This window comes from Protobothrops mucrosquamatus, unplaced genomic scaffold (assembly GCF_001527695.2).
Source record: "Protobothrops mucrosquamatus isolate PMUCROS unplaced genomic scaffold, P.Mucros_1.0 scaffold2818, whole genome shotgun sequence".
NCBI classification, from domain to species: Eukaryota; Metazoa; Chordata; class Lepidosauria; order Squamata; family Viperidae; genus Protobothrops; species Protobothrops mucrosquamatus.
Window position 1 is genome coordinate 93,356 of NW_015388851.1, and position 13,817 is coordinate 107,172.

Below are 13,817 nucleotides of genomic sequence, written 5' to 3' on the forward strand. Positions count from 1 at the left end.
AGGAAGGAAGGAAGGAAGGAAGAGGAGGATGACAACCATGGGATCCTTGGTGTTCTCTGAGCTTGGTGGCTTTCTTGCAGACGTTTCATTACCCCAACTTGGTAGCATCATCAGTGCTAGAAGGGAGTAGGGTTTGCAGGGAAAAGGAGGACTGTAGGATCCTTGATGTTCTCTGAACTTGGTGGGTTTCTTGCAGATATTTCATGGCCCAACTAGGTAAGATCATCAGAAGGGGTTGGGGTTTGCAGATAGGAGGAAGAGGAGGAGGGGGATTGTGGAATCTTCGGTGCTCTCTGAGTTGGTTGGTTTTCTTGCAGACATTCCATGACCCAACTAGGTAACTTCATCAGTGCTAGAAGGGAGTGTATGGTTTGCTCCCTTCTGATGTATAGTTGTTTGCCCTAGGGCAGGGGTAGGCAACCTCGGCTCTTTTATGACTCGTGGACTTCAACTCCCAGAATCCCTGAGCCAGCCACGCTGAGGGGAAAAAGAGAGGTTTCCAAGCTGAGCCATGCTGGCTCAGGAATTCTGGGAGTTGAAGTCCACAAGTCATAAAGCGGCCTAGGGCAGGGGTAGGCAACCTTGGCTCTTTTATGACTCATGGACTTCAACTCCCAGAATTCCTGAGCCAGCCACGCTGAGGGGAAAAGGAGAGGTTTCCAAGCTGAGCCATGCTGGCTCAGGAATTCTGGGAGTTGAAATCCACAAGTCATAAAAGAGCCAAGGTTGCCTACCCCTGCCCTAGTGAGTGTGGGGGTGGGAGACTGGTTTCCTGCTTGGTAAGTTGTTCGATTAGGATATTGATTTCTGCTTGATTGTTTGTCTGGTGGTAATCCATGCTTCTCTGGGTTTCTCCTTCTGCCGACTCCTTGGTGCTGAGTTTGGTTAATCCCAAGGAGGGGAAATAATATGGAATAAATATGGAACGTGGAGAAGTCATGTGGAGTGTTCCTGTTTTCAAACTATGTAGCAGGTTGTTCTGGGATTTTCTTCCAGGAATACATTGCTACCAATTTCTGCATCATGCAGTCTCAAATTGGCTATGATATCTTGGCAGAAGACACGATCACAGCTTTGTTGCACAACAACAGGAAGCTGCTGGAGAAACATATCACAGCTAAAGAAATCGAGACATTTGTGAGTTTACTCAGGAGGAACCGAGAGCCAAGGTTTGAAGCCCCTCACAGAATTCATGTCATTGATTAACTTTGTGAATATTTACTCTAAAATTGTGGTAATGATTTTATAAAACTAGCATTTGTCTCTGTGTGATTCTGTATCTCTTATTATTATCTATCTATCTATCTATCTATCTATCTATCTATCTATCTATCATGTCATCTATATCTATTTCTATTGCTATCTATATGTATTTCTCCATCTCTCCCTCTTTCTCTCTCCCTCTTTCTCTCATCTATCTATCTATCTATCTATCTATCTATCTATCTATCTATCTATCTATCTATCTATCTATCTATCTATCTATCTATCTATCATGTCATCTATATCTATTTCTATTGCTATCTATATCCATTTCTCCATCTCCCTCTTTCGCTCTCCCTCTTTCTCTCATCTATCTATCTATCTATCTATCTATCTATCTATCTATCTATCTATCTATCATGTCATGTATATCTATTTCTATTGCTATCTATTGCTATCTATTTCATCTCTCCCTCTTTCTCCATTTTCTATCTATCTATCTATCTATCTATCTATCTATCTATCTATCTATCTATCTATCTATCTATCTATCTATCTATCTACCCAAGATCAACCTATCTCTCTATCTATCTCTATTTCTCTATCTAACCATGCATCCATCATCTGTCTTTATCATGTATCTATCATCTATCATCTGTTTATCTTGTATCTGTAATCTATCAATAATCTATCATCTATAGATATATATCCTCTATCAATCATCTATCTATCTATCTATCTATCTATCTATCTATCTATCTATCTATCTATCTATCTATCCATCCATCTATATCTATCTATCTATCTATCTATCTATCTATCTATCTATCTATCTATCTATCTATCTATCTATCTATCTATCTATCGCTATCTATATCTATTTATCCATCTCTCCCTCTTTCTCTCTCCCTCTTTCTCTCATCAATATCTGTCTGTCTGTCTGTCTGTCTATCTATCTATCATATCATCTATATCTATTGCTATCTATATCTATCTATTTCTCCATCTCTTTCTCCCTCTTTCTCTCATCGATGTCTGTCTGTCTGTCCATCTGTCCGCCCATCGTCCGTCCATCCGTCCGTCCCCGTCCATCCATCCATCCATCCATCCATCCATCCATCCATCCATCCATCCATCCATTCAGTCATCTATCTATCTATCTATCTATCTATCTATCTATCTATCTATCTATCTATCTATCTATCTATCTATCTATCTATCTATCTATCTATCTATCTATCTATCTATCTATCTATCTATCTATCTATCTATCAGGAATGAATGAGTGATCATAGTTGTATTTCTGTAAATTTCTCTGAATTTGTACAATTTGAAGCCTCTTACCTTCTTGTCAATCCTGCCCCTTGCCAAGGTTCTTGGATTATCTCTCCGACCTGTGTGTTTCCAACACAGCCGCCATCCCCGTCACTCAGGAGCTCATTTGTAAATACATGCTGAGTCCAGGAAATGCGGACATCCTCATTCAGACCAAGTAAGCCCGCTGAGATCTACTGGTAAGGGTTCTGCATTGCTTCTCTGAAGCCACGTATTGATGCCAACCCTTGGTAGTGATAGCGTCCACCGTTGTTTTAAAGATTGGTGTCCATGCAAATGGACAACCCCTTGAATTGCTCCTCCCTTTCGGACGATATGGAAGAAGAAGAGGTGTGGCTATACTGGATTGACAGCAACAAGGAGCCCCATGGGAAAGCCATCCGACACCTGGCTCAGGAAGCGAAGGAGGGCACCAAAACTGATTTAGAGGTCCTTACTTATTACAGGTAATTTTTCTCAAAAGGGAGAACAGAAACTGTATGCTATCCTAAACAATTATTCCTTCTTCTTCAGCTTTACTGACAATCCAAGGCTTTCCTATCACATTGAAGCATTTTGACAGGCCAAGGTAGATACAACACAGTGCTGGGCTGCATTAACAGAGGGATAGAATCAAGATCACATTATTAATACCACTTTACAAGGCCTTGGCAAGGTCACACTTGGAATACTGCATCCAGTTTTGGTCACCACGATGTAAAAAAGATGTTGAGACTCTAGAAAGAGTACAGAGAAGAGCAACAAAGATGATTAGGGGACTGGAGGCTAAAACATATAAGAAACGGCTGCTGGAATTGGGTATGTCTAGTTTAACAAAGAGAAGGATGAGGGGGGACATGATAGCAGTGTTCCAGTATCTCAGGGGCTGCCCCAAAGAAGAGGGAGTCAGGCTATTCTCCAAGGTGCCTGAAGGCAGGACAAGAAGCAACAAATGGAAACTAATCAAGGAGAGAAGCAACCGAGAACTAAGGAGAAACTTCCTGACAGTTAGAACAATTAACCAGTGGAACAACCTGCCTCCAGAAGCGGTGAATGCTCCAACACTGGAAGTTTTTAAGAAGAGACTGGACAGCCATTTGTCCGAAATGGTATAGGGTTTCCTGCCTGAGCTGGGGGTTGGACTAGATGACCTCCAAGGTCCCTTCCAGGGGAAAATATATATACCCCTTTGAGAAACTTGAACTGAACCCAGTTCATCTCCAGCACAGCTCCATCAGCATGTGAGGAAAATTAAAGGGGAAAAAAAAAGGGTGTCCAAACAAAGCTGGAAGTAGCCAAGTCCACATTTATAACATGCACTTTGTTTAATGCAATATTTTGAGTATAAAGAGCCCTAGTGGTGCAGAGGTTAGAATGCAGGATTGCAGGCTGACTCTGCCCACTGCCAGCAGTTCGATCCTGACTGGCTGAAGGCTGACTGAGCCTTCCATCCTTCCGAGGCCGATAAAATGAGAACCCAGATTGTCGGGGGCAAGAGGCTGACTCTGTAAACCGCTTAAAGAGGGCTGTAAAGTGATATATAAGTCTTAAGTGCTGTTACTGTTGCTCAGTGCTATAAAAACCGGCCGATTGTTGAAGGTCTCTTAGTTTGGTGTGAATCTAACTCTTTCGTTTGATGAAAGACCATGGAAGAACCTTGTAAAACCAGAGAAGAGCAACAAAGATGATCAGGGGACTGGAGGCCAAAGCATATAAGGAAAGGCTGCTGGAATTGGGTATGTCTAGTTTAATGAAGAGAAGGACGAGGGGGGACATGATAGCAGTGTTCCAGTATCTCAGGGGCTGCCACAAAGAAGAGGGAGTCAAGCTATTCTCCAAAGCGCCTGAAGGCAGGACAAGAAGCAACGGATGGAAACTAACCAAAGAGAGAAGCAACCTAAGGAGAAACTTCCTGACAGTTAGAACAATTAACCAGTGGAACAACTTGCTTCCAGAAGTGGTGAATGCTCCAACACTGGAAGTTTTTAAGAAGAGACTGGACAGCCATTTGTCTGAAATGGTATAGGGTTTCCTGCCTGAGTAGGGGGTTGGACCAGATGACCTCCAAGGTCCCTTCCAACTTTATTATTATTATTATTATTATTATTATTATTCTTATTCTTATTATTATTATTATTATTATTATTATTATTTCCTGATAATTTCATGGATAGGCTGAAACGAACCTTCTGAGACTGTCTGTTATTTTAGAATTATTTTTTAAAGAGTTCTGATGTTTGATGTAATCAGGATTTAGAGATGAGATTACAAGGAGATATATTTCGGATGTTCTGGCTTCTGATGGATAAATATGAGAAATGAATACAGGTAGTCCTCAATTAAGACTATAAGTTGCAATGGTTGTAAATTGGGTCACCCACTTGGCCCACCCAATTTTGTGATCTTTTTGGCGGCAGCCGTTAAAACTTGGGAATTGCTGTAACTTTGAACAGTTGCTCAGCAAACAGTCATAAGTTGAGGATTACCTGTAACATTTTGGATCTTCAGAGAGTGGAAATTTGGGCTCATCTGGGAGGGCAAATTTCTGAGCTCTTTTCATGTCTGATCTGCAGATATTTTACATTTCTCTTTCAAACTCAAATTCTTTCATTTGATTAAATACAGGCTGGAGTTTATATGCAGATCTGTACTCCATTCCCAGGGTTGAACACCGTGGGTTTTACTTCTCAATAAGCTTAGATTGAATTGCATGATAAATTCTTAAAACCAAAGAATTTTAAAACACTTCTGGAATTTGCAACAGAGATTGCTGTGCGCAGATCACATATTGTGCGGGTCTGATTTTTAGAACCGAAAGGATAGTTTGAACAAAAAAAAGGGAAGACAATGATTCTGGCCAACGTGCCATATCCGTGTGGCGGTTAGGCTGTTCCTTTAGCACCGGCGTTTTAGGGAAATCAAGGCAGACTGCAGATAACAAGTTTTATCTCCTTATCTGAAGGTATCAATTGAACCTCTTTGCAAGGATGTGTTTGGATCGCCAATATTTGGCTATAAATCAGATTTCCACCCAGCTGTCCGTGGATTTGATCTTACGGTGCATGTCGGACGAAAGCCTGCCTTATGAGCTGCGAGCATCATTTTGTCGTTTAATGTTACACATGCACGTCGACAGAGATCCTCAAGAGACGGGGGTGCCTGTGAAGTACGCCAGGCTGTGGACTGAGATCCCTACCAAGATTACTATCCATGAGTAAGTCCCTTTCTGAAAACAATAGATCCTTCCATGATACAGGCGGTCCTCAACTTACCGGAACGACGGTTCCAAGTTACGACGGATTTGAAAAAGGTGACTCGGGACCCACCTCCAAAGTTGTGACTGCCACACACACCACCTCTGCGATGGTGTGATCACAACAGTCCAAGATTGTATCCATTCGATTCCCAAATCCTCTTAAGAAGGAAGATTTACCTTTATTAAATTCTAAAAAAGTTACAGGCGGTTTTCAACTTACAACAGTTCATTTAGTGACTGTTCAAAGTTGCAGTGGCACTGAAAAAAGTGACTAACAGTAGCGATCAAAATTGTGGAAACCTTTTGGAAAAAGTGTACATTTGAGATTTGATGGCTAATAACACCACTTTTTTTTGGGAGTAGTTCCATAAAATAATATATCAATGGAAAGATAATTTAATCAAGAATGTAATGCAACAAAGTTGGTTCAATTATCTGTACTGTATTCTATGAAAGGTTATAGCCAAATAACCAGAAAAAGGAAGCAAAGCTTGCTTAGGTTGATCTCAGGTAGCTTTCCATCATCTGATTGTAGCCAATGAGCATGAGTGTTTAGAGAGCCAATCGGGTGTCATCTTGTTTTGGCAATGAGCCAATCAGATCACAGGAGGATTCAGTGATTGATGTCATGTATTGAAGCTGAGAGGAGGACATGTGTCAGTGTGTTATGTAATCGCTATCAAGTCGATTGGGGTTTTTTTGTGTTCTTTCATTTAGTGAGCTTGTAAAACGTAATAAAATTAAAGTCATGGTGCAAAGAGTTGACTGGTCGCCCAGAAAGCGATATAAAATAGTATTATTAAGTGAACAAGGCTACAGTTATAAAGAAATTAGAAGAAAAATGGGTGGAAACTTAACCAAAGGTGGCATTTCTACTGTACACTTTTCCCAAAAGGTTTCCACAATTTTGGCCACTACTGTAGGATCATTTTTCACATTTAGGACCGTTGCAGCCTCTTTGTGATCATGTGATCAAAATTCGGACACTTGGTATCTTGTTCATATTTATGATGTTGCGGTGTCCCGGGGTCATGTGATTCACTTCTGACAAGCAAAGTCTATGGGGAAGCCAGATTCACTTAACAACCGTGTGGCTAGCTTCACAACTGCAACTGACTCATATTTATGACGGTCGCAGTGTCCCAAGGTCGTATGATCCCCTTTAGAGGCCTTCTGACAAGCAAAGTTAATGGGGAAGCCAGATTCACTTAACAACTGCACTGATTCACTTAATAACCAGGGCAAGAAAAGTCATAAAATGGGACAAAACTCACTTAACAAATGTCTCATTTAGCAACAGAAACTTTGGGCTCAATTGTAGCCATAAATGGAGGACTCCCTGGAATTATGGATGGGGTAAGTCTAATCTCAGGATTTTGTACCCATCAGGGGTATTTACAGGAACTTAGATTTCGTCGAAATGAGAAAATGTACATCATGATTTATGTCAGGGGTCTTCAAACCTGGCCCTTTTATGACTTGTGGACTTCAACTCCCAGTATTCCTCAGCCAGGCACGCTGGCTGAGGAATTCTGGGAGTTGAAGTCCACAGGTCATAAAAGGGCCAAGTTTGAAGACCTCTGATTTATGGAGCGTGACCTACTTCCCACCCTAACCGGCTCTCTCTTTGCAGGTATGACTCCTTCACCGATTCATCCCGAAATGACATGAAGAGGAAATTTGCTTTTACGATGGAATTTGTAGAAGATTACTTAAAAGAAGTTGTTAACCAGCCTTTCCCTTTTGGAGACAAGGAGAAGAACAAGCTGACATTTGAGGTTACAATCTTGTCACAATAATCTGGGGCAGCGGCAACGCATAGCTTTTACAGTAGATCCCCGTGTAAGACGTGAGAAGCCACCCAGGTTGCGCTGCTGAAATTCAGCCTAAGAATGGATGTTTTGGGACCATGTAAATCAGGGTTAGTCAACCTTAGCTCTTTTATGACTCGTGGACTTCAACTCCCAGAATTCCTGAGCCAGCTGTGCTGGCTCAGGAATTCTGGGAGTTGGAGTCCACGAGTCATAAAAGAGCTAAGGTTGACTACCCCTGATGTAAATATTAGTTTGGGCAAAAAAACTAATGGAAGGAGCCAGAACAAGCCTTTTTCATTTCTTTGCTTAAATTAAAACCTTTGCTATTGGGTCCTCCGAACAAAACGGACAAAAGGAATTTGTCTCTTTTAATGCTGAGACGGACAGCGCAGTTGTGAGGAACATTGGATGTTTAGGGCAGGGACTACAAAGTCCAAACAACAACAACAACAACAAGCCAGGAAGATTCCTGTAATATCACAACCGTCTCCTGCAGCCCTCTAAAAAGTGCAGGAGATAAACCAGTGGAACGGCTTGCCTCCAGAAGTTGTGGGTGCTCCAACACTGAAGGTTTTTTAAAGAAGAGATTGTCCCAAAGGTGCTTTTTCGGGAGGCAACTGGAGTTTCTTGTTGTTGTTTTTTCTTTGAAGACGTTTCGCTTCTCATCCAAGAAGCTCCTTCAGCTTTGACTGGATGGTGGGGAGAAGGTCATAGCCAAAGAAGCGTCTTGGATGAGAAGCGAAACGTCTTCAAAGAAAAAAAACAAGGAATTCCAGTTGCCTCCTGAAAAAAGTACCTGTGGGAGAACCGTGACCTGGATGACTGAGAATCTCTATAGACATTAAGAAGAGATTGGACAACCATTTGTCTGAAATGGTATGGGGCAGACATGTCAAACACAAGGCCCGGGGGCCGGATGCAGCCCGTGAAGTGGTTTCATGTGGCCCGCGAAGACATCCTGGAAACAGTGAGGGAACGGCCCCCGCTGCCGTGGCCCTGGCCAAGGCTGGCTGGCCGGGAGCCAATGTACAATTTTGTGGTGGCCATCTATGCTGAAATGCATTCAGTCTTAGCTCCACAAGGCCGTCTGGAAACAGCGAGGAACCAGCCCCTGCCGTGTCGCCCCCGCCCCCTGTGTACATGCTGGGGAGGTGTCACCCTTTGTGAGGAATGAAGAAATGGACCATGCCTTGGCGCTTGCCCTGGTCCCACCCCCTTCTGCCAGAGACCCTCAGATCTGTCCCACTCCTGCCCAGGCCCCCACAGGCACCCTTGACGCGAACGATGTCGAGATGGCCATGCCCACCCAGTAGGCCACACCCACTCCATCCATGCCCACCCATCCTGGCCACACACCCCGCCCCCCCGAGGGCAACCGCAATGCTGATGTGGCCCTCAATGAAATTGAGTTTGACAGCCCTGGTATAGGGTCTCTTGCTTGGGCAGGAGGTTGAACTAGAAGACCACCAAAGTCTCTTCCAACTCCGTTATTCTGTTATAGTTGAGGGTCTGACTCAACCTGGTGATATTTTGGTGGCTATGGTTGGGAGAAACTGCCTTAAACCCAACAAGGCTGAGTTGCTGCCCTTCAACAATGGTAGAGATTAGGATTTTATTACATGTTATTAAGATAAGACCCAGACGACACATTGTTTATCAAGCACTTGTGAGATGTAAACATATAGTAAGTGTCTAATGCAGCACCTGGTCTACTGTTATGATTACTTTTGCCTTTCAGCCCCAATCTAGGAGCGTTTTGCAGGCTCAAGTCGCTACTGCGATAAACTATTTCTATCCATTTAGATTTTGCTGACAAAGAGTTAAAGGGAGACTAGTAGAGCTATTTCGAGCTATTTGGCTCTCATCAACTAGCCATACCCTTCTGAGATTCGAACCTGGGCCGCTTGCATGTTAGGCAGCTGTATTAACCTCCTCACTTCGTAACAGTAGACCAGGTGCTCTATTACAGGGCTTGTCAACCAGTGGTACGGGTACCACCTGTGGTACATTGGCACCTGGCAGGTGGTACGCGAATATCCTAGAAAAGTGGAGCAGGGGAGGGGAATGAGCTGAACCGGTGGCAGCACCGCACAAGCCTGAGCGAGAGATGGCTGGAACTGCAGGGCTGTCAGGGCTCAGTGGAAGCGCCAGGATCAGCGCCAGGCTCCAGCTGGAGCTCGGCACTGATCCTGGGGCTTCTGCTGAGCCCAGAAGAAGCGCCGATCAGCTGGAATGTTGCAGCCTCTCCAGGGTCTTGTGATTTACATTCAGATGCTTGGCAACTGATTCATATTTACGACGGTCACAGTGTCCCAGGGTCATGTGAAGTGACCAAAACCTGCTGCAGCCACCCAGCAGACGGGTGGAATAAAAACCAAACCCCCCCACCCCACCCCCACTGCCAATCCTCAACAGAAATGCTCACAACAATGGAAACCTCAGACAGGAGGAAGAGCGCCACCGGGTGGGCAGGCAGGTGTCTTGCTCGGCTGTGGCTTGGGGGGCACTTTTTTCAGTGCCATTGTAACTTCGAACAGTCACTAAGCGAACTGTTGTAAGTCGAGGACTACCTGTACTTTATCACTTTTTTACTTTTTTGGGGGGGGGTCATCAAGTTTTTGACACATTGCTAGACAACTGGTGGTACTCGGATGTTGCCATATCCTAAAAGTGGTACAATGGGTGAAAAGGTTGAAAAGCCCTGCTCTATTAGACACTTACTATGTATCCTCCCCTGTTTCAGCTGACAGAAGTGACAGCATTCCCTAATCTTAGAAAACCATGACGTAGGAGACTTATGGTTTCTACGTAGCTATGAGAGCAACATTGTTCAACAGGACCCAGGGGTCCAGTTTCCACTGTGTAAAATCCATAGATCTGAGTTAGTTTTTCAATATCCAGGTAGCCAGGAAGTCCTTGACTTACACACAATTCGTTTAGTGACCATTTGAAGTTACAACGGCACTGATAAAAGTGACCATTTTCCAGACTTAACCACCATTGCAGCAGCCCCTTGTTAAGATGATCCAAATGTGGGTGTTTGGCAACTGGTTTCACATCTAGGATGGTTGCAAGGTCCTGTGACCCCCCTTTTCAACCTAATATAATAATGATGATGATGATGATGATGATGATGATGATGATGATGATGATGATGATGATGATGATGATGATGATGATAATAATAATAATAATAATAAAAGTTGGAAGGGACCTTGGAGGTCATCTAGTCCAACCCCCTGCTTCTGATGAGTTCATTTAGGGACCAAAGTTACAACGGTTCTGGAAAGATTGTTTTTCACACTTACGACCGTTGCGGCATCCCCATGAGCAAAACCCAGACCCTTGGCCACTGATTAGTATTTATGACGGGTTTCAATGGTCCCGGGGTCACGTGATCCCCTTTTTGTGGTCTTCTGACAAGCAAAGTCAATAGATAAACCAGATTGACTTAATGACTGTGTTACTTACTTAACAACTGCAGTAATTCACTGAACCACTGTGGCAAAGATACAGCATTGGCCAAAATTGTGGAAACCTTTTGGGAAAAGTGTACAGTAGAAATGCCACCTTTGGTTAAGTTTCCACCAATTTTTCTTCTAACTTCTTTATCACGGTAGCCTTGTTCACTTAATAATACTATTTTACATCGCTTTCTGGGCGACCAGTCAACTCTTTGCACCATGACTTTAATTTTATTACATTTTACAAGCTCACTGAATGAAAGAACACACAAAAACCCAACCAACTTGATAGCCATCACATCACACACTGACAAATGTCCTCCTCTCAGCTTCAATACATGACATCAATAACTGAATCCTACCGTGATCGGATTGGCTCATTGCCAAAAGATGACACCTGATTGGCTCTCTAAACACTCACGCTCATTGGCTACCATCAGATGAAGGAAAGCTACCTGAGATCAACCTAAGCAAGTTGTGCTTCCTTTTTCTGGTTGTTTGGCTATAACTTTTCATAGAATACAGTACAGATAATTGAACAAACTTCGTTGCATTACATTCTCGATTAAATTATCTTTCCATTGATATATAATTTTAGGGTACTACTCTAAAAAAAAAAAGGGGTGTTATTAGCCATCCAACCTCAAAACTACACTTTTCCCAAAAGGTTTTCCACAATTTTGGCCACTACTGTAGGTCGTAAAAGGGGGGCAGAACTCACTTAACCACTGACTCGCTTAGCGACATAAATTGTGGGCCCCGTTGTGACCGTGAGGAGAGGACTAGCTGTGTTCTGGATGAGTTCTCGAGCGTAAAACCACACCAGTCCCTCCGTCGCGAGTTTCGCGTTGGGTTCCCTTTCTTGCTTTTGATCTTCCTTGTCTCTGTTTTCGTTTCTGTAGGTGGTGCACCTGGCCCGCAATCTCATATACTTTGGTTTTTATAGTTTCAGTGAACTCCTCAGACTGACCAGAACGCTACTGGCTATCCTCGATATTGTACAAGCGCCCATGTCATCCTACTTTGAAAGATTAAGCAAATTTCAAGATGGAGGTAAGGGAGGGGGGGGAACGCCAGCATCCACAGAAAATGTTTTATCGCCTATCATTTTTTATTTTTTTCCCCCCCTTCTCTTTCAATACGTTCGCATCGGGAAAAATGCCCTGTCACGATAATGGTTGAAATCTCATGTCCGATTACAAGCCTAAAATGACCAGTGAGCTCCTGCTTGGATAAAACCATTGATCTCGTTTAAGGGCTTTTCGAGAAATAAGTGCATGGTTTACGAAGGAATACGTCTACACGTGACAGGCAAAAAATGGCAGAACTTGGCAACTTGTTTACATGACTGGTTTGGGGGAGGGAGGAGGAGGAGGAGGAAGAGGAGGAAGAGGAGGAAGAGGAGGAGGATGACTGTGTGGTCCTTGGTGCGCTCTGAGCTTGGTGGGTTTCTTGCAAATGTTTCATGGCCCACTACGTAAGATCATCAGTGCTAGAAGGGGTTGGGGTTTGCAGGGAGGAGGAGGAGGAGGAGGAGGAGGAGGAGGAGGAAGAAGAGAAGGAAGAGGAGGAAAAGGAGGAGGAGGAAAGTGGGGTCCTTGGTGCTTTCTGAGCTTGGCAGTTTTCTTGCAGACATTTCATGACCCAAACTAGGGAACATCATCAGTGCCAGAAGTGAANACTGTGGGGTCCTTGGTGCTCTCTGAGCATGGCGGTTTTCTTGGAGACGTTTCATGACCCAACTAGGTAACTTCATCAGTGCTAGAAGGGGTTGGAGTTTGCAGACAGGATGAGGAGAAGGAGGAGAGGGAAGAGGAAGAGAGGAAGATGAAGACTTTAGGATTCTTGGTGCTCTCTGAGTTGGTTGTTTTATTGCAGACATTTCATGACCCAACTAGTTAACTTCATCAGTTCTACAGGGCGGTAGAGTTTGCAGAGAGGAGGAGGAGGAGGAGGAGGAGGAGGAGGAGGAGGAGGAATCCTTGGTACTTTCTGAGCTTGGTTGTTTTCTTGCAGACGTTTCCTTACCCAGCTAGATAACATCCTCAGTGCTAGAAGGGAGGGGCGTCTGCAAGGAAATGCAAATAAAATAATGTAAAAACTAAAGAAATGATTCAGGATTGTCATTTCCAGGGAGCTATTTAAAGAAAAAAAGAATGCTTCTCTAAATGAAGCTTTTTAGCTACCTCAGCTGCTTGGTAAAGTACACAGGCAGGATATAACTCTGTAAGCAAGATGTTTCGACGTATAGAAGTTTAACAATAAAGAAAGAGAAATAATGAATAATGGCACTGTCCAAACTGGGACTTCTTAAACTTTTCTGGATCACATTGCTATAAAAAGGATTTCTTTTCAAGTCATAAACATTTGTGGAGAGTGACTTTGTGACAATTAGGTGAAAGAAAATGAAAAGAAACTCGACATAATTGATTCAGGATGCTCTTTATCTTCTATTACATTTAATATATTGTGTGTAAATCTGAATACGATGCATGCTTTTGCACATAAGGGATATTTTCCATAATGGTGTTTGCGAAGAAAGTTAGAGAGTGGCTGTAGCAGAGTGATCAAAAGTCTGTCTGTTTTTTTTAATGTGTTTCTATAAGCTTTAATGGCAGGATTGTGGTCTTTTTTTTGACTATATCCAGCGCTTTTGAAGAACAACTTATTTTATGACCAGCTAGAGCTCAGCTGAAATGCTTGTCTTTTCATTCTTTACTTTTCAGATGCTGAATAGCACTTTAGTAATTCTTTTTTTTTTTTTTT

General features: G+C 43.1%; 1 protein-coding gene across 1 annotated transcript in view; it reads left to right on the forward strand.

Annotated features, from left to right (window-relative positions):
- Positions 1–13,817, forward strand: part of ITPR2 (inositol 1,4,5-trisphosphate receptor type 2) — a gene marked incomplete at both ends in the record, with an annotated part of 125,169 nt that overhangs the window by 43,776 nt on the left and 67,576 nt on the right. The window contains 6 exons of the mRNA XM_029286076.1: positions 997–1,169; positions 2,576–2,695; positions 2,799–2,984; positions 5,480–5,731; positions 7,407–7,551; positions 11,954–12,104. Coding sequence (XP_029141909.1) covers positions 997–1,169; positions 2,576–2,695; positions 2,799–2,984; positions 5,480–5,731; positions 7,407–7,551; positions 11,954–12,104 — 1,027 coding nt within the window. The remainder of the gene's footprint in view (positions 1–996; positions 1,170–2,575; positions 2,696–2,798; positions 2,985–5,479; positions 5,732–7,406; positions 7,552–11,953; positions 12,105–13,817) is intronic.